Genomic DNA, 27,576 nt, shown 5'->3' on the forward strand with positions numbered 1-27,576 from the left:
AAATATGTACAATTTGAGTTTGACAAATGTCCTAAGAGATTCCCCTCCAAATACCCATGTATTTGAAATGCTCATGCCCATCAGCAAGTGTTCTCATGCACCATAGTTGCAGGTATCAACATAACATGACACATATCATACATTACAGCAAGCATTTCTCATGTCACTCTGCTGTTTGGCAGTCATCCATTCAAATCACTCAACATGGTTCCTACAGACGGACTGGGGTGGAGATTCTGAAAAGAAATATTTGTGAAGCTAAATCAACATTCTATGGCAGTTATTGGAGATGTATTTTGTTAAACTTGGTAAACTTGGCATATCATTTTGAACAACATGCCAGGGAGGTCTGAATTTCAGACACTAGTGAGAACTAAACGTGTCCCACAGGGACACATACGGACGGCTGAGTGCTGTAGTCACTAGTGTCAAACATTCATGATTTAAAAACAACCACATTGTGACATTTACACAAAAAACCCCATCACCTAGAAACACATTACACCCGCAATAGGTAAAAGGAGGTTTAAAGGCAAGCGGGGACAGGACGTAAACAAGGACATATTAACGAGCAGAAATGCATCATGGGAACAGCTCAGGCTACAGCCATTTAAGAAAAGGCACTTGTGTTGTACATAGAGGACAGTGGCCAGACAGAGGGAGCAAATGGACGGGTAAAATGTCTGCCAAGTGAGAGACTGAACTCCTCCGATTCTTAATTTCATTTTCATTAACCCACCGCCCCCGTTTTGCGTTCCGTTTCTTCCCTAACCTCTGGAACGCCCCACAAGGTTACAGTTCTATTGGTGAGTGGCGTAATGTGCATAACGTTCCAGGGATGGTCGTCCTGGCCAATCACATCCAGATCAAGTGTTCAGCACTATATAAATCACCAGGCTAGACAGGAGGAGTGACACATTGTTGGCTAAGGGTCCGCAGCCTTGAAGTGTGTGTGTGTACAAGCGGCAGGTGTGTGTATGTGCGTGTTTGTCCCCTGCAAAGACTCTCTCTTTGGCACCTCGGGCGGAGGGAACGAGAGGTTTTTTGGCATCTCTCGTCCCAGCAGATGAGGTTTGTCGGTCGCCTGCCGCCCCTTGATTGATCCGACAGCCAGTTCCTCTCTCCTAGAGCCACACGGACCGGGGGAAGAGAAGCTTCCGGAGGAGTGCTTCTGCTCCTCTGTTCTCCTCTCCCTCTTCAGGGTTCTCTCCCTGGGGGAGAGACGCAGGGGGAGAGACGCAGGTAGGAGCGGGCGGAGACAGAGAGAGGGGAAGTGGGAAAGTCTTCCCTCGTCACACACGCTCTGGGTTGTCCTTGCTGACCCTGCGTCTGGGAAACAGCTTCCGCTTCAGAAGGATCAGCTGAGGGGGACGAGAGAAAAGGAAAATGAATGACTTATTCAACGACTGTAAATAAACACCAAGAGGAAGGAAGCAGGTTTTGCAGCCTGTCAGCATGTGGTGTTTCTGCCTGGGAGTGGCTCTTTACTTTGAACACATCAGGCTTTTCAAGTCAAGATTCAAGTCTTAAGTCCTGTAAAGTCACCAAAAGTATAGTGAAGTCGCCTACTAAAAGCAAGTCTTATTACGGCATGTACCGATAAACCTCACAGATTAACGAAGTGGCCACACTTAAAGGACAGGTTTGGAATTTGGCATTACAAGCCATGTTAAAAGGTTATTTACGATCATATACAACGGCCGATATCAACGGTGCACTCTTGAGATATACAGTAGCCCGTCGCCGCTAACACACTCATCCATAGGTGCATGCTGAATTCCAAACATGTCCATTAAAAAGTGTGGCAATAAAAAGTGGGCACACTTGTGCAAGCCAGGGAGAGGGGGGTGTGGAGCCTGGGCTTGGTGTCGCTACAGTAGGTGTGAGGGGGGGGGGGGGGTACTGTTGACAAAGACACTGAGCTGCTCCCTCAGATTCCTCCAGGTCTTGGTGGCCAGCGCGAGGGGGACATTCCCTTCTGACTGTTAACCTTTCTGTAAGGATCAACTGAGGAGAAACCGGACCCCGCGTCCCTCAGATCGGGCCGCACACGGGGGCAGCATGTCGACAAAGCAGGCACTTAGCCTCGCCCTGCGCGCATGACAGGCCGTCGTCTTTCCTTTCAGCGATGTCACTTCCCAGCCCAGCGCAGGGTATATGAGGCTCCCTCTAGGGAGTGTGTCAGGGGCCGGCGACGGGCTGAATCATAGTTCAATCTCGGCGCAAAGAAAAAGACTATTTTAAGCCCGGGTGCATGAACACAGTACGCACTGTAATGTCACACTGACCTGCTCGGCGAAAAAGGAGATGACGGTGAAGACGACCAGGGTCACGAGCACGCAGTGCGTCCAGAACTTGAGCTTGTCCCTGTAGACTCGCCTGAAACAAGTTATTTGTACAGTAAACGACACGCACACACAGTTATTCACGCGTTGTAATCAAAACGAGACAGCTCCCATTCTATGAATTTGAGGAAGATCAGATGACTCATGTCACCAGGTTCAAGTGGAGAGGGGAAGCTTCCAAGACACGATATTTTCTGACGAGCTGACAGGGTTAAATGTCAACGTCCTTAGTCCGCTAAGGACAATCTTGGGGGTGATGTAACCACCAGGAATGCCAGCGGGGAGACGGGGCGACAAGGTGACATCACTGCTGCCACCTGTCTGTTACTTCACTAACAAAGGCAGCCTTGTGACACTGGGTAGGGGGAGGAGGGAGAGAGGAGCGGAGGAGGGAGAGGAGAGGGGGAGGGAGGGGTGTGTTGTGGGAAAAGGAGGAGAATAGACCTTTCCTATTCAGGCGGCAAGTTCTGCCCCCTGTAGTTATTGTTGCTATGCCCCACAAGCTTTGGAGCAAGGTAATAAAATGTCCCCTGAACAGCACATACCTGATGATTCTCTCAACGATTCCTGACAATACTGCTGTATGTTATTTGCCAAATTCCACTACTTTGTCTAAGAGAGTACTCCAAAAAAGTACGGAGCAGGTAACAACATACTGTTGTTGAGACAACTGTGTTGTCGAGTGTTGTAGGTGTTGGCAATCTATGCGGAAGGCAAAGACGCTTCAAAAATTCCAGATTGAAATTCAACAGGACAAAATCATGGAGTCTAACTGCACATGTAAAGCAGGGTGAGTAAGTAAGTGGCATCCATTCTTAGAAAGAAGCCTGTCAGAAACTACTAACTACTAGTTAACTACTAGCTACAGGCTAATTAGCTACTATATATAAAGCACCTAATGTTACTAGCTTTGTAGCTTTTTGTGTCGCCGCTGCTGTAAACTGATGTTTGGAGGGAGGTGTGGTGTATCGTACAGCTTGTTTTCTTATAACATTATGGTACAGCAGCCTGCAGGCCGGTTTACTGTATGTTTTAAGAACCATTTTCTTCAAACTAATGTCTAATCTATGAACACAATGTGGAACAGGCTTTGTTTGTGGGACATCAGAGGCGTGGTCTTAAGAAATCAAGGAACCTTATTGCTTATTATTCTCTGTGTGATTGACAGGTCGGGAAGGTCTATTGGGGGAGGGGGGTTGGGGGGTTTGGCAGGCGCCACTAGGTGGAGGGGGGGGGGGGGGGGCGTTAGGAGGATCTGCAATGACTGATCTAAAGCATGGAGTCTAATTTTAAAGTCTCTGTACAGTATGTGGCTGCATTCTCCGGTCAAGGCTCACAGATTGGACAGGATCACTTCTCACAGTCGCTCTTAACCCCTGCTGTGATTCCTATTCTCCCCGCGCCCGAGCAAAGCCAGGAGCTCCGATGTGCTGAAAGCCACGATCATTCATTATGCCTTTTTTGCAAAAACAAACTTGATAAATCGCTCTCTTGCATGTGCCAGGAAACCCATCGTGTGGCTCTGGAACTGGACAGCGATTTCGTGCCAGCCACTTAATGTATTGTACGGTATTGTAAGAGCTAGTATATTTCTGTATAGAAGTGGTTAAAACATACAGTAGCTATTGCTACCAGCCAAAAATAACAGCTATTAAGAAAGAATGCAACTGCACAAACCACATGATGTGTGTAAAAATGCACCTCTCACTTCAGTTTCCTTCAGTTTATCTTAATTTGCCTCGTCTTAGTTAACCTCAGCTTCATTCACAAAGTTTAGCTAAGCTTGTCTTAGGTTACCTTAGTCTAGTTAAGATTTATTCCGTTTAGGTCGGTAAAGTTAATCTCAGCCCTACCATTCCTGGAGCTTGGCTTATCGTACCTTAGTCTAGTTTAGTTTACTTCAGTTTAGGTCAGTAAAGTAAATCTTAGTCCTACCACTCCTGGAGCTCTCCCATGTGGAGGAAGCGGTTGCGGTACTCTCTGGGCAGCTCGAACTGGGAGGCAAGGGGAAACATGGACTCGTAGAAGTCTCTCAGCACTGCCTTCACCGTCCCCGCGTCCTTATGGCTGTGGTCAATGTTGTCATTGAGACAGATGAACTTCCTGCAGGGATAAGAGGCAACGGTACAGGATCCAGGTCGTGTAAATGTATATGGGTCGATCAAGCGTACACCAGCCGTCCGGAGATCCACAGCTCCAGAGTCCAGCCATAGCACAGAAAGGTCCACTCACCTTGGGTTCTTCCTGATGTCGTCCAGCTGGCCCACCACGTGGGACACGTTGGTCCGGACCATCTTGAAAGCTATCTCCTCTTCCCCCATGATCTCAAACCTGAGGAAAAAAAGAGAGAGAGATACCACAGTGAACACACAGTCTGGGAGGAGCACTGTGTTGGAGACACAAGGCGACGGGGGTAGAGAAGCACCTACTTGTACTTGTTCTGGTCTCTGAAGGCCTTGTGAATGCGCTCGGTGATGGGTTTGCAGTGAATGACCAGGCCTTTGGTGACAGGGGGCTGTAAACACAAATACGTCAGAATTAAATCGGGTCCCACGCAATTGTGCGCTCTGGGATGAGAAGATGGGTCTGCAACCACATCGATGACATGAGACCTTAGGGATGGATCAGGGGAGCATCATGTTACCCCTCAGGCGTGGCCTCCCGAGTCTCACCATGCTGGGGTCGTAGTAGGCCTCCTGAGTGGGGTTGACCGTGTGGAGCCGGGTCAGGTTGGTGGGAAGCGTCTTGGAGCAGTTGATCAGCAACTGCTCCAGACTTGTCAGATCCTGTAACAAGGAAGATTAAGTAAGATTAAGATTAAGCCATTAACTAAGATCGTCATCGAAAAACCGCTCAAAAGCACCCCCACCCCCCACCCCGGGAACCGACCTGCAGACTGAGGGGCAGCTCGTGTATCCTTGTGGCGAGGGTTCGGATCTCGCGGTCGGACAGTATCCCGGAGTGGTCCGTGTCGATCTCGTCGAACACCTGGGAGACGTTGAGCTGCTGCAGGGCGCTCATCAGGAAGTAGAAGTAGGAGAAGGCGAACTGCATGTCCTCCGAGTGACGCACGCGGTGCGCCGACGTCTTGTCAAACCCCTCCGGGAACCTGGGAGGCGGAGGCACAAAAAGAGGCAAAAGATAAATATTTATTGTTTATTCTCATTCAAATACACCCGCGACGACAGCAAATTAATCTCCTCAAAACGAAAAAAGCGTCAATAAATTAATGGCGCGTCTCTGACGGGTAAAGGCCCATTGATACTCTACGCAAGCTATGCTAGAGCGAGCTACGCACGGCTACTACGCAAGATGACGTTGGCGCGTCCTTGCATAGCAACGTGTCATGTCAAAATTGTAACAAAAAGTTGTCAGTGCAAGTGCTATTTCACACGAACCGATAAGGGACGCATCGGGGTGGGGGGGGGGGGTGCTTTTGAGCGGTTTTTCGATGACGATCTTAGTTAATGGCTTAATCTTAATCTTACTTAATCTGCCTTTTTACAGGATCTGACAAGTCTGGAGCAGTTGCTGATCAACTGCTCCAAGACGCTTCCCACCAACCTGACCCGGCTCCACACGGTCAACCCCACTCAGGAGGCCTACTACGACCCCAGCATGGTGAGACTCGGGAGGCCACGCCTGAGGGGTAACATGATGCTCCCCTGATCAATCCCTAAGGTCTCATGTCATCGATGTGGTTGCAGACCCATCTTCTCATCCCAGAGCGCACAATTCCAGTTTCAGATATCTACAATTTAATTCTGACTAGTCATAATTCCAGTTCAAGATATCTTTAATTCAAGAAATCTACAATGTCATTTTAAGATATCTTAAATTAAGTTTAAGATATCTTGAATTAAGTTGTAGATATCTTAAATTGGAATTATGATTAGTCAGAATTAAATTGTAGATATCTGAAATTGGAATTACACCTAGTCATAATTCGCTTCTTGCGCTCTCTGCTACCCACGTGTCCTGAAGCTCTTGCATGATGAGCCTGTCAATCATGTGCGGCATGTGGGCGGGCACTTTGCGGGACGTGAAGCCGAACTGTCCGTTCAGCAGCTTGTTGACGTAGCGCAGCGAGTCGGCGAAGGTGTCCTGCAGCCTCCGGCCTGCGGCGGCGCTGTCGGCCTGGTACTCCAGCTCCCGCGTCAGGCGCTCCTCTTCCTGTGGAGCAGGGAGTTGTCAGCGCCGTCAACAAACCCCACGGCCGTTTGGCACTGCAACAACTGAAAAAGATTTCTGAGGGAATTGCACGTCGCTCTAAGCGTTTCTAAGTATTGTTGGAGATTGCGCGGGCCCTTATATCTGGGCCCCGACCCCCCGGGACTCACCTCCAGCAGCTCCTGGAAGTATTTTCTCCTCTCCCACGGAAGGAAGCCCCTGTCTGAGGAAGTGTAGTGTTGTAACCTCCGCCCGATGAGCCCCCTGCCCTGTGGCCATCTCTCTCCTTCGCCAGCGACGGCCCGCTGCTGTGACTGGCCGTCTGGGCCCTTGCCTTTGGACATGCTGCCGACCAGAGTGCTCAGCAGCTTGGAGGACGGAGGTCGCTCGGTGGCGGGGACGGCGGGCTGTCTTCCCGGCTCCCCGGGACGCTCGCCGTCGATGCGCAGCTGGACGGTAGCCACCGGAGACTGGGCTCGCCGCTCGCCTCTCTCGTCCGCCCCCTGCGTCTCGCCTGGGACTTCGGCGTCCGCGTTCCGTTGTCCTTCCTCTCGCCGTGCCTCCTGCGGTGCTGTGGGCTTAGCCTCCTCCGGTAGTAGTGCCTGTGTCCTGTCCTCCACCTCCTCTATGAGAGTTTGAGCCTGGTCAGCTCCTGCAGCGGGCTGTGAACCTATACCCTGCTGGCGCTGTTTGGCCTGGGCGAGTGTCTTGTAAGGGTCCAGCAGAGCGGCCTTGGTGAGATTATAACCCTTCACAGTGATGTCGCCGGTCAGGAGCTTATCATCCAGCTTTTGCAGCTCGCCGAGCACGGCTACAGGCAGCAGGGACGCGTTTAGCGCGGGCGCCTCCGCGGCCACCTCGGGCTCCCCCGGGGGCCTCTTCCGGACCTTGGGCCCCCGCTTCCCCTCGGGGACGTCGGCGAAGGGCACCTCGGGCTCGGGCGTGGCAGCGGCGGCGGGCCCAGCCTCTCTGCTCCCGTCTTTGCGGGCGGGGTCGGAGGCGTCGGGAAGCCCGGGCGGCTCGCGGGTGTCCACCGCCACGGCGAAGCTCATGACGAACTCCTCGTCGTCGTCCTCCCCCTGGAAGGTGAGGTTGTAGCGGACCAGGCTGGCGTTGTGGCCGGCGTGGAGCAGCAGGTGGACCGTCTTCCACTTGTTGGCCACGGAGGTGTGGCGCACGGCGGGGTTGTCGGCGACCTGGGCGTCGGTCGCCTTGCGGGCCACGCCGGCGAAGTTGAAGTAGGGCCGCGTCTCGCCCGCCGGCAGGGTGTACAGCGTCTGGTTCCTGCGCAGCGTCACGCGGTGCAGCTGGCCGAAGTGATCTGGAAAACAGCACACGGCGGGACGTGTAAAGAGTTGAGAGGTTTCGTCCCAGTCGGCGGAAGAAAACGGCGTCAGCGAGCGCGAGCCTCGCGACGTGCCGCTCACCTTGGCCGCAGTCGCCCACGTCGAACCCACAGGCCAGCACGTTGCAGGCCTGGTCGCAGAACTTGTCCGCCAGCCAGGAGTTGGCACAGCCCTGGTTGCAGTAGGAGATGCCGCCGATGCCGCCTAGGCCGCCCGCAAACTGCCACGCCTGCCCGATGGCGCCGCCGGCGAGGCCTGTCCCGACGCCCACCCCGAAACGACTGCCCCCGGCTGCTCCTGGGAGGGGAGGGGAGAGGAACAAGGGTTGAGAAGGAAGTCTAGAAACAGAGTTTGTGAAAGAAAAGAAAGAGTGAGACAGTCGATCACAGGGAGAGTGGAGGGGTTCTCTCACCCAGGCAGTCTCCACCGTCCCAGTCGCAGGCAGAGTTGTTGCAGGCCTTGTCACAGTAGCCATCTTTGATCCAGGACCCTGGGCAGCCCTCGGCACAGTTAGGGACAGGCCAGGTGAGGTAGACCTGGAGAGAAGTGGAGATGGAGCAAAACACAGATTAGACCTAAAACGTCCTGACGAAATATGTTTGCAGGAGATGGGAAAAAGCTCATCTCTGCGTCCAAAGAAAGAGTATGAACTGTTACAGGTCTACAGTGAAGTACTTTCACAGGAGGCTAGATTCGGACCTTCTGCCCCTTGGAGTGACTGAAGAAGTCGTCGGGCCACACGTCCTTGCCGAACATGACGTCGTCGTTGAGGTAGATGAATTTCTGGGAGAGGCCGGGGATCCGGTGGATGTGCGTCTCGATGGCGGGAGAACTGAAGGTTGGCAGGTGGGTGTGGTTCTGGAAGATGTCCTAAACAGGAAGGAAGACGCCACTCATAACATATATAGTTCATTCATAAAACCACAGAAATACAAGTATCATTGTCTATATGTTTCTCCAAATTATATTAAAAATTATAACTTGCACACATTTCTTGTATTTTATAAATTCTCTGTTAAAGGTGATGAATTTGATGTGGAGTAGTCATTAAAAAAACAAACTCTAATAAGGCTTGTGAGCCAATAGTATTAGGACTCCTGATCAGTCCCGCCTCCTGAGATACTGTATGGTACCAATGTCATAATTCTATTGGCTCAGCCTTGTTAGAGGCGGGTACCAAACCAGGCAGGTAAATAGGAGGTAAATAGGACGTTCTTGTTGAACCCGGGGAAAAGCAGTACATTTATTCTGTACCTGTACCTGTGTATGTATATTTTTTAGAAATTATTACTCTACTTAAAAATCTTGTCTATATGAACTTTGTGAACAGTGCTGCAGGAGGAGCATTTCAGCATAAAGACGTCACCTGGTGTGTGACCACGGTTACGCGGGGGTTGTCCAGGTTCAGCCATGAGGGAATCTGCCCGTTGGTCACGATGAAGATGTGCCTCACCCAGGGGGCGTGCTTCTCCACCGACCGCAGAGAATACCGCAGCTCCTCATTGTCCTCGAAGCGACTAGCCGAGACATCCTCATCTTGTTTGGACTAGGGAGACCCGAACGTGGGGCACAGAGTGGTGTGAGTGTGTGTGTAAGTGTGTGCGAGTGTGAGTGTGTGTGTAAGTGTGTGTGTTAGTGTGTGTGTGTGTGTGTGAGACAAACAACACAAATTGAGGTCCACAAATGACCGCTTCTCGTACAAATCATTCCCTTAGGCTTCACATGGTAGAATAGATCCAACCCTCGGTCCAGACTGACTCAGTCCAGAATAACCTTCACGCAGCTATGCATGTAAAACAGCTGGGGACAGATTTATTCTGGTACCTGACAAACTGAAACTGACTGAAACTGTATTGTGTGTTTTCAAAACTAACTAAAACTAAAATTATTGAGAAAATGTCCTTAGTTTTAGTCTTTTTCATTTCATACGTAAGCCTAGTCTTTTGGGTGGTTATGAAATCCATCTTTTTTAGCTGTGTCACTGCACAGAAGTACCTGACATGCGCCAGATGGTTTGTTTCACACAGAGTGAAACAACGTGAGCTCACAAGATCAGGATGGTCTCACGAGGCTGGCGCAGAAGAAAAAAAAAAAGTAAGACTAATACTGAAACTGATAAAAACGAAACTAAAACTAAGCATTTTCAAAAAATAAAAACTAAACTAAACCAGCAAACCTGCTTTAAAACTAATCAAAACTGAAAATGAAAACAAAAAGTTAAAACGATATAAAAATAAAAACTAATGAAAAAAGCAAAACTATTATAACCTTGGTACCTGAACAGTCCCTGTGTGTGTTGTACTGTTCCGATGTGTGTGTGTGTTGCGAACCCCAACCATGGAAACGCATCATGAGATGAAGCTACGTTCCACAATGTACCGGAGGTGACCTGGCTGAACCGAACGCTGCTGCGCTCCCCTGCGCTGGAAAGACGTGATGTAGAAGATGGCCGGACGCCAGGATAGACTACCTGTGTGATGGCGGTGAGGTCCCAGAACAGGTAGGCGGGGCTGACGGTTAACTCTTTCCCGTCCAGGGTCAGGTTCTTCTTGGCCTGCTGGGTCAGGTCAGTGAAGTCCTGGGGGCCGTTGAGGTGGAGCAGGGCGATGCTAGCCTCCGAGTACAGCTGGAACTGCACAAACAAACAAACAAACAAACATACAAGTCAAAGACGCATGAGACAGCAGTTTGCACACCTTTGAAAAATTTGTTGTCTCAGCATATCCATCCCTTCATCCATCCATCCATCCGCACCAGAGGCATTGACACAACATTGTTTATTTGGTGTAGAGAGACAAGGCCTCTCGCCACTGACACAACAAGCCCTGACAACACAAGTAAAAGTTGGCTAAGAAAGAACGAGGCCTCGGCCAAGGTTACAATGCGGAGACCCAGAATCACTCAATGTGACTTTGGCTGCGAACTTCTGTCCCCTGACGGAATTCGGGGGTGTCAGAGATGACAAAGTGGGGGAGCGGCCTCGTGGTCCGACGTGCCGCGCACACAGACCGTACGCGAGCTGGGATCAAAGCAGACAGTGTCGACCTTCCGGCAGATGAAAGTAGCCGCTTGGGCGTCCAGGGACTCACGTCTGTGTCGCTGTCCTCTCCATGCCAACGATACCCCTCCAGGACAGAATACCCCCCAGTAACGATCACCTGGATATAGGGTGTACGTGTGTGTGTGTGTATGTGTTTGTGTGTGTGTGTGTGTGTGTGTGTGTAAGCAGGTGGCTCTACCTCTGATCTTAAGGGAGGCATGCAAGGTATGGCCTCAGTATCTTTACGTGTGTGTGTGTGTGTGTATGTGCACGCACAGTATAGTATAGTGAGTTGACAGTGAGGTGTGTGTGTGTGTGTGTGTGTGTGTGTGTGTGGCACCCCGGGAATTCCTTCTCCCAAGCATCTGTCCCATCTCTCTCTCTTCTCCCTAACCTATGCCTCCCAGGAAACACACAACCACGTCGTCACCCCCCCCCAAACACACACACACACACACACACACACACACACACACACACACACACACACACACACACACACACACACACACACACACACACACACACACACACACACACACACACACACACACACACACACACACACACACACAATACTATACTGTCACTCTCAGCCTTGACTTTTCAGCTCGCTCTGCTCTGGGATTTTCCAAGGTGTTAAAAAACGTCGGCGATGACGAGCCAAGGACGGAAAAACACAGATCACGTTGCCATTTTTATTACCGCCCATTTTATAGTGCAGTTAAAATACCCACATCACATTCACACGACGTCTTCAATGTTCATCACACACACACATATACACACACACACACATGACAGGCAGCCAGTGGATCAGCAAGACAATAACATCCAGGCTTTAAATAGTTTTACTGGGAAGGGCCAGCAGGTATGCCTCTCCACATCCACCCGTCATCAACCCGTTAAGATGCTGACCTTCAGGTGATGTACTGTTGGTCATATCATACCCATTATCAGCCAAAGCTCACTGTCATTTCAGTATTCAAGTTTCAAGTTTCAGACATTCGATCTTAATCCTGACTATTTCAAAGTCACATACTACATCATACAGGTACAACGAGCAGTGAAATGTTTTTCCGTCAGCTCCTAGATAAACATACTCATATTGAGTCTACTGTAAATCTCAATGTAGGAAGCCATAGCCTAGCCATAGCCTATTCCTATTGCATCTCTCAACATGTTTGTAACAGTGCTAGGAAATGTTTTCAAAGGCACAAGAGAGACGTCATAGATGAATGATGAGTGAGGTGGTGACCCAGGGTCAAAAGTCAAATGGCATACTGTGATGCTGTCATGGACCATCAGATGGACAGACGCTATTTGATTAACCCGTGTACTGTACATTAGAGGAGGGGGAGAGGGAGGGTGGCAACTTGACAGTCACGTCTCGTCCGTCACACATATGCCAGAGCCCACCACCCGGAGGCGCTCACCACAATTCATTTTTCCCATTGCCAAGTAGATTTAGCTTTGTACATGAAAAACTACGATTAGAATCCACAGAGTTCAGAGCTTGAAGTGTTAAGTAGCTCTTTTGGTGCTTGTTCTAAATGTTAGAATTCTCATAGATTAGTATCGGAGTTAGGGGCATTCTGGGTACAGTGCAATTATCATTAACTAAGTTATAGTCAACATAGTTCTGATGACTCTTATTTAGGTAGAGATATAGTACGGTTAGGTCATATGTTTTCCCACCGTGACGAAGTTAGAGATGTAATGTATGAAAATTCATATCACAATACAGTGACCAAAATTATCACGGTTATCAGTATTATTATCGCGGTATTATAAAATGTGCTGAAGATTTTCTAAAAATACTGATACACACTGAAATCAATCATTTAATCATTTTATACTGAAAACCTCAAATAAAATGAGCAGCACTATGCACTTTTTGTTTGCATAAACATTAGAATAATGCGTCTTGGAGACTGATGCTAACTTTGATTGATGCTGGACAGTATTTACAGTGAGTTTTTCAAAACGCAGAAATCAAACAGCTTTAGTGATAATTTTTTTGCAAAAAATGTAATCACATTTTCTCACGGTTTATCATTATACCAGTTATCGTTACATACCTAGACAAAGTTAGTCTCCCTACTTCAGCGATTCTTATGGAAAATTATTACTGCAAAGCTACTGTATATACAATGGTCTACGATGTATCATGGTTATGCTTTCAAAATAAGCCGTGGTATTCTCCTGACTAGCTCATTTGAAAGGGGTAATATTGACAAAAGGGTGCTACAGTGTAAGTTGATGACCTGCAAGTCACCAATTAACCCGCCACGTAAACGAATACAGACATACATGCACCAGCTCCGAGCCGTGAACGCACACGGAGGGCAGTATTTCACAGGCGGCAGTGGGAGCGGGTGACCAGGGCCGCAGGGCGGCTTTCATCACCATCACACTCGCTCTAACGCCGCGTCTATAAATACCTGCCGTCTCTCAGCACCCCGACCCTGGCCCTCTCCCTCTCTCTTTCTCTCTCTCCACATTCTCCCATCATCCCTCTTTCACAGAACCGTCCCGACGGCACCATGAAGTCCTGTGTAACGGGACCCCTCCATTGTGCCGCTGACAGACCGCCTGCCCGCCTCCATCCTCTCTGTCTACATGCTGAACCCCCGCTCCCGCCCCAAACTCCCCCGCAACCACGTCCATCACACACCCTACAGCCGCACCTCGACCCGCTCACCCCCCGACAGGGACGAGGACCCCAGTACCACCCAGCCACCGTCCACACAAATGCCCTGAAGATGGCTTAAAAGAGACACTTAGAGACACTATTACTTAGCTGTGTTGTGTGAGAGAGAAAGGGGGAGTGGAGTGGAATAGAAAGAGAGAAAGAGAGAAAGAGAGTAAGAGAGAAAGAGAGAAAGAGAGAAAGAGAGAAAGAGAGAAAGAGAGAAAGAAAGAAAGAAAGAAAGAAAGAAAGAAAGAAAGAAAGAAAGAAAGAAAGAAAGAAAGAAAGAAAGAGAGGGATAGATGTGGGGAAGGTCAGTAAAATTCCCGGTGACCTTTCTGTGTGCAGCCTGGCGCCACGCCACGCCAAACAGTTGTTCTAATGTTAACCCCCCCGCACCCCCGTCTAAAGTTTCCCCCTAATACCCCCGCTATTATCACATGACCAGACAGCAGGCCGCAGGACAAAGCCCCCCTGCTGGGAGAGAGACCGCACCACAGATAAGGCTCAGAAACCACACTTAACACACAGCTGGTCCTAACAGTTAAGGAATTTGAGGTTGTTTTTTTCTGTACTGGATTGCAGCATCTGACCTGTTGCAATAAAATGCAAAAAAAACAACCCAAAAACCCTGTTTCCTCATACAAATCTCATATTCATCTTTAATATTGTCTTTGGCATCAGACGTCCAGTTGGGAAGATCTGGTGACTTTTAGCTCCCATCTATCATAATCTGCATCATGGCTCCAGTGTTTGCAGAGAAGACAGAAGAGCCCTGTGTCTCTGCCTTGTGTTAGGCCAGACACCCATAGTTGGATTACGAGTAATCGAGGCATGTTACTGACCCCCCCCCCCCGCGCGAAATATTTGATTAAAGAAAATTATTAGATACACGCATCCTGTCCAAACCAAACAAAGGGGTCTTTAATCACATCACAACTGATTAAGGAGACCATATCACCATGTCACTCATCCCTACATACCGTATCGACTGTACTGACTCATAACCATACACCTCGAACATGATTATAACGAATTATCGTTGTGGTTGTCATCATCATCATAAATCTGTTTGGAGCTTTAATAAACAATTTTGTAGCAACATAAATGACAATGCATGTCATATTCGTGCCATAATTCTTAGATAGAGAGGGGGGACACCTTGTGGCAATAAGATTCTCCAACTCGATCAGTGTGCAACTCTGCCATCTAGTGTCTAGACTGGGTCTAGTGTCCGATTCAGTGTTGAGCTGTTATGAGAGATGTCAGTTGTTCCTCCAGGTTAAACAGATCCAACCTCACCTGTTTGATCTTGCTAGTGATGACGGAGGGCAGCTTGGCTCTCAGCGGTTCGGTCTCCTTGTAGGATGCTGGGAAGCCACTCAGGTAGGCCAGGGTCTGCATACGGACCAGCCCTGGAGTCTCCTTGTCTGTCGTCTACGGGCAAAAAAACGGGGAGCTTATCATCTAATGACCGTCAAAAATGTTGCTTGACTATTACGCAACGAATAACTGTAAAGCAGATGGTCAGACAGAACCCTCACCAGGTAACATCTGGACACGGTCCGCTTCAGGTCTTCTCGTGACACGTCTATATAGGCTTTATCAGCTGGGGGGCGGGCAGGGTCGGGGGTGGGTGGAGAGGGAGGGAGAGAGCGAGAGGAAGTTTACTGACATCACTTCCTGGAGCTTATAGATGCGATAGAATGTACTGTAGGTTAGCTGAAGAAGATTGGGGCTGGCATGTATCTGTAACAGTTATGTTGTTTTTTCTGCATTGAATTGATAGAGGCCATTGTGCTTAAAACAGTTAAAATAATAGTAGAGTCGCTCATGTGAATATGAGGTAGGTGTGTGTGTGTGTGTGTGTGTGTGTGTGTGCACGCGTGCAAGCAATCACAGGAAGGTCACAGAAAGTACAAAAAAAAGATGTGAAGGAAATGAAGCAATGTTTGAGGTTGGAGTAGAGGACCACAGATAAGTTTAATGAGCAGGGAGGCAAAGTTGGTAGAACGCCCAGAAATAGTGATGGGATGCTTATTCACCAAGATAAGGCGATGAATGAGCTCACACCTTGTTTTTTGTTGGTACAAAGAAAACTGTCTCTGAATGCATCTTTGTATTTTGATTCTCCTGTTCTCTGGAGATTGGACTACCCGCAAACTTGTATTAAAATATTAAAATCGCACAAAAGTTGAGTTGGACTCTGGGACGTTTTTGTCACAAACAAGACCAAAGGAACAAACCTAGAGGGACATTTTGAGGTACAAAATGTATCTTCTTCATAGTCTAAGAGACTCGTCTATGTCTGTAACACGTGTGTATGTGTGTGAGTGTGTGTGTGTGAGTGTGTGTGCGCGTGCATGCGTGCGGGCTGTAGAAGTGTTAGTTTCCGTTCTCTAACCGTCATCCTGTGAATGGAAGACGACCACAGACACGCTGGTGGAGGGGTGGAGGGGCGTGGCCATGTGCAGCAGCTGCTTGGCCGGGGTGAAGTAGGGGGAGAGGGAGGGCAGCTCCTTGACGGTCACGTTAGGCGGCAGGGCCGGGTCCAGGGCTAGCATGGGGGCTATGATGCAGTGGGACAGCAGACACTCCGGCTTCACGCTGGAAACCAAACCACAAGATAAAACAATGAGTTTGCTGCAGAAAAAAAACGACATGACAACATTCAAGCTCGGCACTGACTGTAATAGGAAATGTAAACTGGAAGGCATACATGGATTAGAAGTTAAGTATTGAACAATGAGAACTTCCAATTCTATTCCGATGACTTCCTGCATGAGCGTGGCAGACATCAACAGCACAAGTCTACTCTCTTTCTGCTGAACTTAACCACTACTGTACTTCAGATTAGATCTCTATTCTGAGGCTTCATGTGACCCGTCACAGTTGTCTTCTCACATCTGAGGGTGTAGAGGGGAACCAGGAAGTATAGCCTGCTGTCTTGCAGTCAAACATTTACACAAATCACAGCTTAGTGAACAATCAGTGTGAGTCATCACAACCCAAAGAGCCAGTGACAGTCAATACGGTACATGTTGAGATGACTTGAGTCCAGAGGGCAGCCAGACTTGGGAGCATCTTATCAGACTCACCTATCCTTTGGTACTTCAGTCGTGTCACTCGCATTTTTCCCCAATCGATCCCTATGGTGATGAGTCAAGAGAGTCAATACAGTTTCAATGAGTTAGAAAAGTACCATTTATACAGATATAAACCAGAATCAAATCAAATCATTGCATTGCGCCGGAAACATGCTATGGGTAACTTTGAGTGAGCTGGAGTGTGGCAAGTTCTGTTAAACAATAGTGTTTTCACAGCCCATCATCAGTGGCCATGTTGGAGGTCAGGGTATCACATACGGTCGTTTTGCAGGTGTGAATGTGTGCGGCGTGCTGTACCTCAGTGCTCTCTGCTCTTCCTCCAGCTGCTCCCTGACTGCTCTCAGCTCCTTCATCAGAGCCATGTCCGTGCCGTTCACCCAGGTGTAAACCACGTCGATGGGCATGGGCAGACACAGCCTGCAGTGAAGAAGCAACACGACAAACCTTCAAGCTTGGCATTAGGAAATGTTAGCTGGCAGACAACGTGGATTAGAAGCTCTTCAATCAGAAGAAGCCAGAGAGTAAATCTCAGTCTTGAATACCGCCAGCAGACAAAATGCCCAACCAGGGAGAAGAACACTCTGGACCAACAAAACAAACGACAAACATTTTTATTTATCACACAGTGAGACGCACACACACGCACATCACACGGTGTAGGGGGCAAAGCCGAAACAGAAACACACACGAAATGGCTGGAACGTCCACCGATGGAACTTCTCTCCTGCTCTTAACCCATCCCGTCGTCCTTCCCCCAAGGGCAGCACGGAGCAGACAGTAGGCAGCGTGCAGGGGACACACCCAGGGGCCAGCCAAGTGCTCCTGTCCGTCTTCCCCAGGGATGGACAGCGTTAGCGATCTGTTCTTCTGTATGTTTTTCATATTGTGTTCTTTATGGGGGAAACCCTTACGGACACAGGGAGAACATGCAAACTCCGCACAGAAAGGCCCAGAGAAGAGAAGTACTAGGCACTGTGTCACCGTGCCGCACGTGAGCTATTTTGGGGTTCAGTGTCTTGCTCAAGCACACTTCGGCATCTTGCGATCCCCGGCCGGCCGCTCTACCTCCCGAGCTACGTGGCCCACTGTTACACCACTAACAAACCCCTACCACGCCTTCTCCCATGCTGCACTGGACCACGCCATCGTCCACTGCATCCCTGAATACAGGCAGAAACAAACTCTCCAGGCCTGTCGTCAGGACATACAAGAGGTGGACCAACGAAGCTAAGGGGAAATGCATGCGTGGCTAGAACGGGCCGACCATGATCAGGGTTACGTTGACTGGGCAGGCACTGAAGCTGGTAACAACCAGGACGAGTACACAGACAATGTTGTCACACATCAGCTTCGTCGAGAGCGTATATGTTCCAGCCTGCACCAAGATCAAATACAACAACGACAAGCCCTGGTTCACAGCCCGACTCAGGAAGTTAAAGCTGGAGAAAGAGGAAGTACGTAGGAGCGGGGATAAGGACCGGTTGAAAGGGGCCAAGTACAGGTTAAGCAAGGCAGTGAAGGACGCTAAACAACGCTACTCTGAGAAACTCAAATACCATTTCTCCGATGGAAATGCATCCCTTGTCTGGAAAGGCCTCAGACAGATCACAAACCGAGATCCCCCAAGGCCACTGACGACTCGCGTCTAGCCAACGACCTGAACGAGTTCTACTGCAGGTCTGAAAAACAACGCCCCCCCCCCCCCCCCTTCCTTCAAGCAGGGGCCCAGACCTCTCCACAGCTGCCTCCCCCCGCCCCCGACGGGAAGCAGCATGTGAAACTGGGCAAGCATCCAGGACCATCAGCACAGGCTCCCCCAAGGCTGTGTTCTTTCCCCTCTACTCTTCTCCCTGTAAATGAGCAGCCACCAGTGTGAAGTTCCTGAACTTTGCAGATGACACCACCCTCATCGGTCTCATCTCGGAGGGCGATGTGTCCGCCTACAGGTGGGAGATCGACCGGCTGCTGTTCTGCGGTGGCCAAAACAATCTGGAGCTCAACGCTCTCTAGAAAGTGGAGATGATTGTAGACTTAAGAAAGAAGCCATCTGTACATCCATCCCTCACCAAAAAAAAGCACAGCAGAGGATATCCTTCCTGAGTCAGCTGAAGAAATTCAACATGCCAAAGGCAATGATGGTACTCTTCTATACCTCCATCATCAAGTCCATCCTCATCTCCTCCATCACCATCTGGTTCTCAGCTGCAACAGACGAAGACAAGGGCAGTCTGCAGCGCATCATCCTCTCCGCTGAGAGGGTGATCGGCTGTGGATTGCCATCCCTACAGGACCTGCACGCCTCCAGGACCCTAAAACGGGCCAGAAAGATTGTGGCTGACCCCTCCCATCCCAGTCACGGTCTCTTTGACCCACTCTGGCAGCAGGTATGCCACAAAAACAGCTTCTTTCCAACGCCCTGCCCCCCCCTGACTCTATACCCCTTGCAACACTTGCACACAACCTCTGATTATTCCTCATACCTCAATGGCACACACACTGTAGGCTAACATCGCTCATCTACCACTCTACACTCACACTCACACACTGTACATACACTCACCACACTCCATTCTGTGTATATAGTGCGTAAATTGCATTTGATGAGATCCTTCTCTCTCACCTGGTCTGGAAAGATTTCCCTGCAACATTGTCTCTATAGGAATCAAACAACACGTGGTACTGGTCCCGACTCCATTCCACCACCACCTGCACAGAAAGGTAAACATTATGCATGCTGTCCACATGTCACCATAGCCAAGCAGGCCAGACACATTAGCTACAGCTGGCTAGTGGTGTTAGATAGCAAGCCAAACGAAAAGCGAAATGTCTTGCGTACGAACTAGGACAATAGCAGCAGCAACAGTACATAGGCTACCAAAATGTTCAACCAGATCGTTAGCAACTTACTTCTCCAAACTGGAAGGCGGAAACTATCATGAGGACAATACCCCCGAAGCAAAGGTAGAGTCCATAGCGGTGAGACAGACAGGTGTAGGTCTGTCTCTGCAGTAGCTTCAGTACTGAATTGATGATCACCATGGTGCCCCTGGGTAATCCATACCCTATCAGCCATTCAATAGGGATAAATGAGCATAACGAACAAATAGTAAATTAATACTGCAGAGGGACGATGTCTTTGTCACCTGACAGCTAGCAGCTAACGACACACAGGCAAACACATGACCAAACATTACACTTCCTCAACGGTGATGACGCGACGCGCACGCACGCAGTTCTGCCAAAATCCCATACATCGCCCTCTATCGGCAGAGAGAGTTAATTTTAGTATATCTTTAATTATACTAAAAAATGTTTTATTTCACAATTGATTTAGTAATGTAAACGTATGTTTCTCACGCCATTAAAGCCAATTTGAATTGACATTGAAAGCAATTACACGCACACTCTACGTGCGCAGGAGGAGCAGGATAGGCTCCAGAAGGCTGCCCCCAGTGGAAATTTCCAAGTCCAGATGTGAATTCGATATCCCAGATGTTACTCCAAAACACTTTTCTACTATGAAGTTCTACACTATCTCAACTAAACTGGCTAAAAGTAGCGGGGAGAGGGAGCGAGACGCAAGTGGGCTTCTCGCGGGAGGAAGAGAGAGAGATAGAGAGAGAGATATGAGGGGGTATAAGAAAATTAATACAATAATTTGGTTCAGAATTTGTTAAATAGTAAGTTGATAAATAGTATCTGCCTACTTTCAAATACACAGTAGTGGAAAATAAGATGTTGAGGAAGACGTCGTCACCCTTGAGTAAAACGAACTGCCCCTTGAGTGAAAGAAGAAGTTTTATTCTACAAACACGTGACAGCAGATAACAAATAGTAGTCCACAACTCGCCTAGAGATGTCGCCAAGTGATATTGGCTACCGGAGCAAATCACAGAAACTGAGAAATAGCCTACTGACGCATTTTTTGAGTTGTTTATTCAGTTTTATTATACCGGACGTAACGCCTTAATCGCCGCAGTTGCAGCCGTTGTAACTAGGACAGTATAGCCTAGCCTACTGTAGACATCAGCAATCAGCATGTTTTGGTTTATGCAGGGAATGTCCTTTTTACCAGCTTTTTTGGTCATCTGGTCTTCAAGCACTTTTATTATTTGCTACATAATAGCATTACTTAAACACGACGTTGACGTGATCTTCCCATATATAAGGTAAGGAACCATTTAAAACAGTAGTTACATTCATGGATATTAAAAGCTGTATTTGGATACTTCATAATTTCGGTGTTTTTTCATCACTATAGCTTTAGACTATGATTTCATGTTTAAATCCAATCTGCATGATTATTAATAGAACACGGATTGTTGAAACAACTAAATCAGTTTCGTTTTCCGGAGTGAAGCAGATCAGGTGGCCAGCATGTCCTGAAATGATCTAGTGTGCCAAAGTATTTGGCAATAGCAAGCGTCCACTTTAAAAAATAAATAAATAACCGAAACACCTGTAAGCACACCGAATGTAATAATTCAAACGACATTTAGGTTTGCCATTTTTGTTCTCTAACCTCTTTACCCTTTGGACTTTCGGTCCTATAACCTAGGCTAAAGTATACAGGAAAATTGGCTTGATATTCTGCTCAGATTTCACAATGAAGTCTCAACCAAGGCATATTTAACTGAACGCCCATCACCTGTGTTGTGGAACAAGATCCACCCATGTTAAATATCATACATAGAAATGAATTTAGTAGGCTACTATTTAGCCTACCACACAAATGAGACTTGTAATCTTCCCTCAATAGTGATACCGGAGTCACCCCCCCAGAGAGCTGCATTTTTGGTTTGATGACAGCCGTCACTGCATTTACAGGTGAGCGGACATCATACTTAAACAAGTAGGGCCATTTGTTGGGTGGTGCCGTGCACAGGGTTCTAGTCACACTTCCCTTTCTCTGAAATTCAAAGTAGAAATGTACAGTTACGCATGTGTGGGATATAATGGGCATTAGTGGGTTCACATCAAATGTGGAGAAGATCTGCTGTGGAAAAAACTATGAAAACTCCATGTAACCTGTTATAAAGAGATTACAAAACAGTAACACATCTGTAAATGTACTGTATATGTGTTCGGGTTTGAGGCTGGTGGAGGTAGGACCCAATAGCAGACAGCAGGCAGGCAGCGCAGGTTCAAAATATAGGATTTAATGTCCAGGGGGCACAGGAGTTCAGGGTGAAGAATCCAGGCCGGGAACAGGGGGTGAGCAGGGCGAACCAGGAGTCCGGGGCAGGGGTGAGGGTCTGGACCGGGAACGAGCAGAGTGGACCAGGGGTCCGGGGCAGGGACGAGGGTCCAGACTGGGAGCAGGGGGTGAGCTGGGGCGGACCCGGCCCGAACCATAACAATATGTGACTTGAATACTATGGTTATTTGTCAGTAGGCTTCAATTAACCAAGGCATGATCACTTATTGTATAGGGATAAATTCACCATGCTAAATCATTTGCAGGCATGATCACCATGTATGCCAGGTGCAAGTATTTGGAGAAGCTGAATGAGATGACAGGTGTGGTGAGCCCATATCTGAACCAGACTGCTTTCTGGACTGGAATACTGTCTTGTGTGGGGATGTGTTTTGTTGCAACTTTTCAGGTAAGTGCTTTCCTCATGTGAGGACACATTCTGATTCAGAGACGCAAGTCCATGTAATCATCAGCTTCAATCAAAAGGTTATAGTACCATAACAAAGTGTTCAGATATGAATATCAAGGGAAACAATATACTGTAACACTAACTTGATAACACTGATTTTTTTTTGTATCACTGCAATCAGCAGATTTTTAACAGTCTTTCTGATGTGTTTTATTTGTGTTTTCAGGAGACAGAGGTAACATCGGTCCATGACATGGGTGCAATACTATTTTTCGTGCCTGGTGTGGGGTACATCATCCTCCAGTCTATCGTATCATTTCGTGCCCACCCCTATGGGTCTTCCCGGACCATGTGTTACACCCGCGCAGCTATCTCCACCATCGCCACCTTGGCACTCATCCCAAGTATCCTTGAGCTATTACAATTAACCGGGACATTTTGGGAGGAATCCCTTGTAGTATTTAACGATTTCTCAAGCATTTTATGGTCATTTCAATCGAACATGTCTCTTTAACCGTCCATCCAGGCATTATCAGCGCAGGTTTTGTGAAAACCACCAGGATACATAGATACCCAGAAGACGAGGTGCAGTATGAATGACCCCATCTTTACACTGTGCCTACAGGCAGTCACAAACCAATTGTATATTGTACTGTACCATTTACTGTACCATTGCTGTACTTTACCATTTACATGTGACAAATAAATCTGAATCTGAATCATTCTGGGTCTGTTGGCACTAATGAAGGAGTGTTAACATGAGCCTTCGTGTTAATGGTTCTAGGATTACGTCCCTTACCTGGTGAGTGCTGTTTGTGAGTGGGTGGTGGCTTTCAGCTTCGTCTTCTACTTCCTAACGTTCATCCAGGACTTCAAAGTGAGTTGCACATCATAATGTTTTCTCATAATTACTGGTTCTCAGAATCAGGTCATGATGGAACGGAATCTCCCTCGATCATTCTTAGTCAGTTCATCATGAGTGTGTTTTTTTCACTTCTCTCTTGCAGATGTTTACATTGAGACTGAAGACAGAGTTGGTGGAACATTCCTGACAATAGATGACAAGTTTTTATGAGTACTTACAATGTTTTCTACTTTTATAAAGAATTTATTTTCACAGAAATTACTGTACTTTAGCACTTTTCTAATCAAAGAAATCATATTACCACTTTGAGCATTTTATGAGATCATAAACTTTATTGTGAAAGCACTGACATGGGAAGTGGGTATACTGTAACAAATATTGTGAAATGGTTCTGCAATATAGATTGTTACACAATACACTGTAATGATCCCAGTCATACAGTATGTGATTCTTTTCTACTAGTCAAATATAACCACAACTGTCTGTCTGCCACATGTCACTTCCTTCGAACTGTGACCAGTAATTAAGAGAACTAAGCACATAGCAAACACATGACCATTGTGCAAACTTGTGAACAGATGCCATATATATTTTACTATTCCTCTACAGCAACAATAATTGATGACTTTGTGGGGAAACAAAGGACATTTTATACTTAGTGGATGCTTTTGATAAACAGCTTGAATGTTTATGGTGCTGAAAAGTGCATGGGTGGAAAATAAAAAGACATCTGCACAAGTGTTCAGCTAAACTATGTTAATAGTTTTTATTCAAGGCAAAGCGAAATAGAAACATGAATGTCCTTGCTTCTGTAAACAAAGTGCTTTCCAGTAAAGACAGAAAAACCCACCTCTGAACACTTGCATGATCATTTGAAAGATAAATTTAGAGCAGTGTTCATACATATACAGTACAACTGCAAATGTCGTTTTATTTTTGAGACAAAAGACGACCATTCTCGACATTTCATTCCCATAATTGAAGGCCTGCTAACATTAACAGTCACACAGATCATTCACGTTAATGCAAGGATATGGAGTGACTTCCACACTGTTGACTTCAGCTAGTGTCTTTGTTACACTTTGTGCACAAATAGTGGTGTTTTTGTCATGATATGCTATTTACCCAACAGTGCAAATGCTTCCTTCACAAACACCACACAGTAAAAGTTAGTACATTTCAATGTCTCACAGGGTAATATCAGTCAACCAGACAGCATCATTGCAGTTTAAATCGTACAATTCATACAATTAAATGGATAACCATGAAATGCCTCCTATAGCAGTGGTAGTGTAAAAATATTTGCCATCAACATAGGCTTTCTTGAACACCGACAGACAGACACACGCAATCCAATGAATGTGTGTGGCTGTAAGACAATCTCTTTCAAAGGCGGTGGAATGTTCAGATGAACAGGCAAAATGCCAAATGTAGCCTGAATAAGCAGATGCAAAAAAATATCAACAGCTATACTGTACTTGATTGGCTGGTTTGTGTTCCACACAAGGAAATCTCATGAGAGAAATTATATAACCAAAATGAACATCCACAAACAAAGTCATCGTGCTGGACCTGCGCGTGGAGCCTTTCAGCAGAAATCTCACTCAAAACTAGAACGCAGTCTAGCTACTGTACCACCCAGATAAATGTGCCTTTCTCTAGGTCTCAAGCATCCCTGCAAATGACTCAAGCACGGGACCCAGTTGGCACTCTTGACTGTCCTCTCTACAGTCCTGACAGTCACGCACCATTTCTTGCTGATGTGTGCATCCATGCATCCACAGCAACACGCAAAGGCATGGAGCACAGATGACAAGGGAGGGAGGGCCGGTCCGTGGAGGTGAGGAGAGAGAGAGATCAGTCGCTGAAAGATGATTCGCTCCCAGAGCTGTGGTCGTCTGGCTCCTCTGTGTTCGTCTGGCCGCTGTCAGTCACAGGTGCGTCTGGCGTACTGCAGGTGACGATGAAGAACAACAGAACGGCTCGTCAGCCAATGTGTATTGACTAAATACGAATGTGTCTTAAAGTCGCACAGAAATGAAAAAAGCATTCTGTCCCATTTTGGTTCACATAATTGGTCATAGTGTTCACCTATTCAACGATGTATGCCCAAAAAATTACAAAATTCTACTTTTGTTGTAATCTTATATCAAAGTATAGAATTTCTTACTTCCTGGAAAACGGTAGGTCACGTGCAATAACGACAACAGGTACCTTAGATTTTAGGCCAATAATCTCATGACATCCACCCGTCAATCAATGCTATCCTTCTATCGAATCTGTCTAAAGTTCTTAAAACCCGTCCAGTTGTCAATGTTCCAATCAAATTCCTCTAAACATTATGTCCCACCCTCATAGCTTGTTTGCGTCGGAAATACGTCAAACTACGGAAGTTAGATGATCTCAAACATCCGTTTCTGTGCGACTTTAAATGCAATTAGGACATAAAATGTCTTTGATGAATCCATATTAATTGAAATGAACAGGTGTGAGTGTATGAAAGGTTAGTACTCAGTGGAGCGTGGGTGTAAATGTAGTGCTAAATGTGGAGGCTTAACTCACTCAAGGAGGTTGGGGTCCAAACCTTCCAAAACCATTTTATTCTTTATTGCCATAACTGGAACACCCTGGGGCAGACAACCAAAAAGAAAATCACAATAATATCTGATCATGGAACAACTTTTCAAATTAAAAGGTTTTCCCGATGACTCACCACATGCACCATTTTCAGATATTGGGCGTAGCGTGGGTGCTTGGACACAGTCATGGTATTTTCTGCCACTACATCTGCTTTCTGTTCCTGGGCAGGCTCTGCTGCATTCTGAGGGGCCTGGAATTAGAGGAAATATGACCCATTGCATACCTGTGTGTGTATATGCGCAAGCGAGTGAGTCTGTGGACTGCGTGAGTTGTTCATACCTCAGAAGGTGCCGATGGCACAGCTGAGGGGACCTCTACTTGGCTTGGAGCGTTCACTGGTCCATTGGTCTCGGTGGCTTGCCGCTGACTAACCACGTCCAGTCTGACGTCCTCCAAACCAGGAATAGAGGACAGCTACATAGAACAATACAATAATGTATTACAGTAATACACTGGCCTCCATTCCCGGAACACAAATCCAAACAGTATGAAAGAGGAGCTGGTTTTGTGTGTGAGTGTGAGGGTCTATAGTAACTCACCTTAGCTTCTAAAATACTGAGGGTAGTCTCAATCTGCTGTATCCGAAGAGATATGCTGGCAAGTTTCTGTGAGGCAGAATAAGTAATATTTAAGATGACTGAATATTTTAGGGATTCCTCAACACCACTCAAGCATCAGGTGGAGAGTGCTGAGTAAACATTTGATGAAGGCACAGAAGCTACTTGCAATACTGTAATGTAGAGGTGTTTAAAGAAGGTCTACTGTGGGTTCAAAGAGGGGGTATACTCCGTGTACCTCCGTATCCACTACGCCACTGATCATGACTAAGAGAACAGCTGTGGTCAATATTGCACATAATCCAAGAAGATTGCACATACCTCTTCACAAACGGTAGAAAAACGATTGAGGAATCGGACAGTGTGCACAATGAACTGGTTGAGATATGCAACGATTCTCCTCTGCTGGATGGCTGGGACCTGGTTGAAATAGTCTTATTAAGCAGAGTACACCGACTGAGCAAGGAGCGGGGGACACAATGATGTTATATTGTTGTTAACTAAGTGCCTATGGGTTCCAATGAATCTTACGAGAGTTTAGGTTCCACTCGATATAGCAGCTGGGTCTATAATATGCTTTATGATCCGGGATAACCCGCACAAGTTTAGTTCCTATCAAATTAACTTTACAAGGAAAATATGCAGGGTACATCAACCAATCGAGCAACGTTACCCTCGGTCACTGGCTACTAGCTAATTAGCTAGCTAGCTAATAATAAGTTAGCCTGGAACACACAAACCTTGGTCAGATCAATTCCCGACCCCACAATAGGAAGTCCATCCTCGTCCATGTTTTATTTCTCTGAAAATCTAGTCAACCGGCTAGCTTGCTATGTCTGTTTTAAAAACAACGTTTATATACTAAGCTGCAAACAGACGTAGCTAGCTATCTACAGTCAAGAGATGTTTCATGTGACTACACTGTGACCTGATTTTGACGTCAAACCTACTTTTCCGGGTACACGAGCCAATGGTTTTATTGCTCTTTAGTGCACGCGTCTGTGTGAACCTCTCAAAATTAACCACAAGATGGCAGCACTGTAGTGGCGATTAACTAGTAAAGTGAAGCAGTGGATGGTTTGAGGAAAGAGTTGGGTTGAGATATCATGTGAATTCCCTGTACATGAAGCAAGATCTGTCAAAGGATCAGGTAGTGAAGTTGTTGGAATTGATGTACGTTATACATTATATTATTAGAGGAAATTATT

The 27,576-nt window shown here is 47.1% G+C and overlaps 3 protein-coding genes across 3 annotated transcripts; 1 reads left to right on the top strand and 2 right to left on the bottom strand.

Moving 5' to 3' along the window:
- Positions 1 to 105: 105 nt before the first annotated feature.
- Positions 106 to 19,833, bottom strand: gnptab (N-acetylglucosamine-1-phosphate transferase subunits alpha and beta). Its single transcript, XM_084447866.1, has 21 exons — positions 19,608 to 19,833; positions 19,321 to 19,406; positions 16,998 to 17,117; positions 16,692 to 16,742; positions 15,998 to 16,200; positions 15,138 to 15,202; positions 14,896 to 15,030; positions 10,332 to 10,493; positions 9,228 to 9,407; positions 8,561 to 8,731; positions 8,274 to 8,397; positions 7,943 to 8,158; positions 6,686 to 7,836; positions 6,319 to 6,518; positions 5,235 to 5,454; positions 5,018 to 5,131; positions 4,775 to 4,860; positions 4,578 to 4,676; positions 4,281 to 4,448; positions 2,289 to 2,379; positions 106 to 1,361 (listed from the first exon to the last, which is right to left on the bottom strand). Exons 1-21 carry the CDS (start codon positions 19,737 to 19,739, stop codon positions 1,293 to 1,295), a joined length of 3,843 nt encoding a protein of 1,280 aa, XP_084303992.1. The 5' UTR covers positions 19,740 to 19,833; the 3' UTR covers positions 106 to 1,292.
- A 765-nt stretch (positions 19,834 to 20,598) lies between these two features.
- On the top strand, positions 20,599 to 23,455 carry dram1 (DNA-damage regulated autophagy modulator 1). Its single transcript, XM_084447588.1, has 7 exons — positions 20,599 to 20,869; positions 21,460 to 21,527; positions 22,164 to 22,306; positions 22,533 to 22,710; positions 22,833 to 22,891; positions 23,091 to 23,183; positions 23,314 to 23,455. The coding sequence occupies exons 1-7, from the start codon at positions 20,739 to 20,741 to the stop codon at positions 23,356 to 23,358; spliced, it is 717 nt and encodes a 238-aa protein (XP_084303714.1). The 5' UTR covers positions 20,599 to 20,738; the 3' UTR covers positions 23,359 to 23,455.
- Positions 23,456 to 24,988: 1,533 nt separating this feature from the next.
- washc3 (WASH complex subunit 3) lies at positions 24,989 to 27,263 on the bottom strand. The gene is made up of 7 exons (XM_084447589.1): positions 27,109 to 27,263; positions 26,690 to 26,788; positions 26,351 to 26,416; positions 26,091 to 26,225; positions 25,885 to 26,001; positions 25,734 to 25,798; positions 24,989 to 25,122 (listed from the first exon to the last, which is right to left on the bottom strand). Exons 1-7 carry the CDS (start codon positions 27,157 to 27,159, stop codon positions 25,029 to 25,031), a joined length of 627 nt encoding a protein of 208 aa, XP_084303715.1. The 5' UTR covers positions 27,160 to 27,263; the 3' UTR covers positions 24,989 to 25,028.
- Positions 27,264 to 27,576: the final 313 nt, after the last annotated feature.

Source organism: Borostomias antarcticus (genome assembly GCF_949987555.1).
Source record: "Borostomias antarcticus genome assembly, chromosome: 13".
NCBI classification, from domain to species: Eukaryota; Metazoa; Chordata; class Actinopteri; order Stomiiformes; family Stomiidae; genus Borostomias; species Borostomias antarcticus.

Coding starts and splice junctions, on each gene's coding strand:
- washc3 (XM_084447589.1), bottom strand. CDS start 27,159: ATGGACGAGGATGGACTTCCTATTGTGGGGTCGGGAATTGATCTGACC. Junction 26,226..26,350: donor TCAGTATTTTAGAAGCTAAG/GTGAGTTACTAT, acceptor TGTTCTATGTAG/CTGTCCTCTATTCCTGGTTT. Junction 26,002..26,090: donor TGCCATCGGCACCTTCTGAG/GTATGAACAACT, acceptor CTCTAATTCCAG/GCCCCTCAGAATGCAGCAGA.
- dram1 (XM_084447588.1), top strand. CDS start 20,739: ATGTTTTGGTTTATGCAGGGAATGTCCTTTTTACCAGCTTTTTTGGTC. Junction 20,870..21,459: donor GTGATCTTCCCATATATAAG/GTAAGGAACCAT, acceptor TTCCCTCAATAG/TGATACCGGAGTCACCCCCC. Junction 22,711..22,832: donor CACCTTGGCACTCATCCCAA/GTATCCTTGAGC, acceptor CCGTCCATCCAG/GCATTATCAGCGCAGGTTTT.
- gnptab (XM_084447866.1), bottom strand. CDS start 19,739: ATGGTGATCATCAATTCAGTACTGAAGCTACTGCAGAGACAGACCTAC. Junction 19,407..19,607: donor CCGCCTTCCAGTTTGGAGAA/GTAAGTTGCTAA, acceptor CTTTCTGTGCAG/GTGGTGGTGGAATGGAGTCG. Junction 1,362..2,288: donor TCTCCTTTTTCGCCGAGCAG/GTCAGTGTGACA, acceptor CGTCCCCCTCAG/CTGATCCTTCTGAAGCGGAA.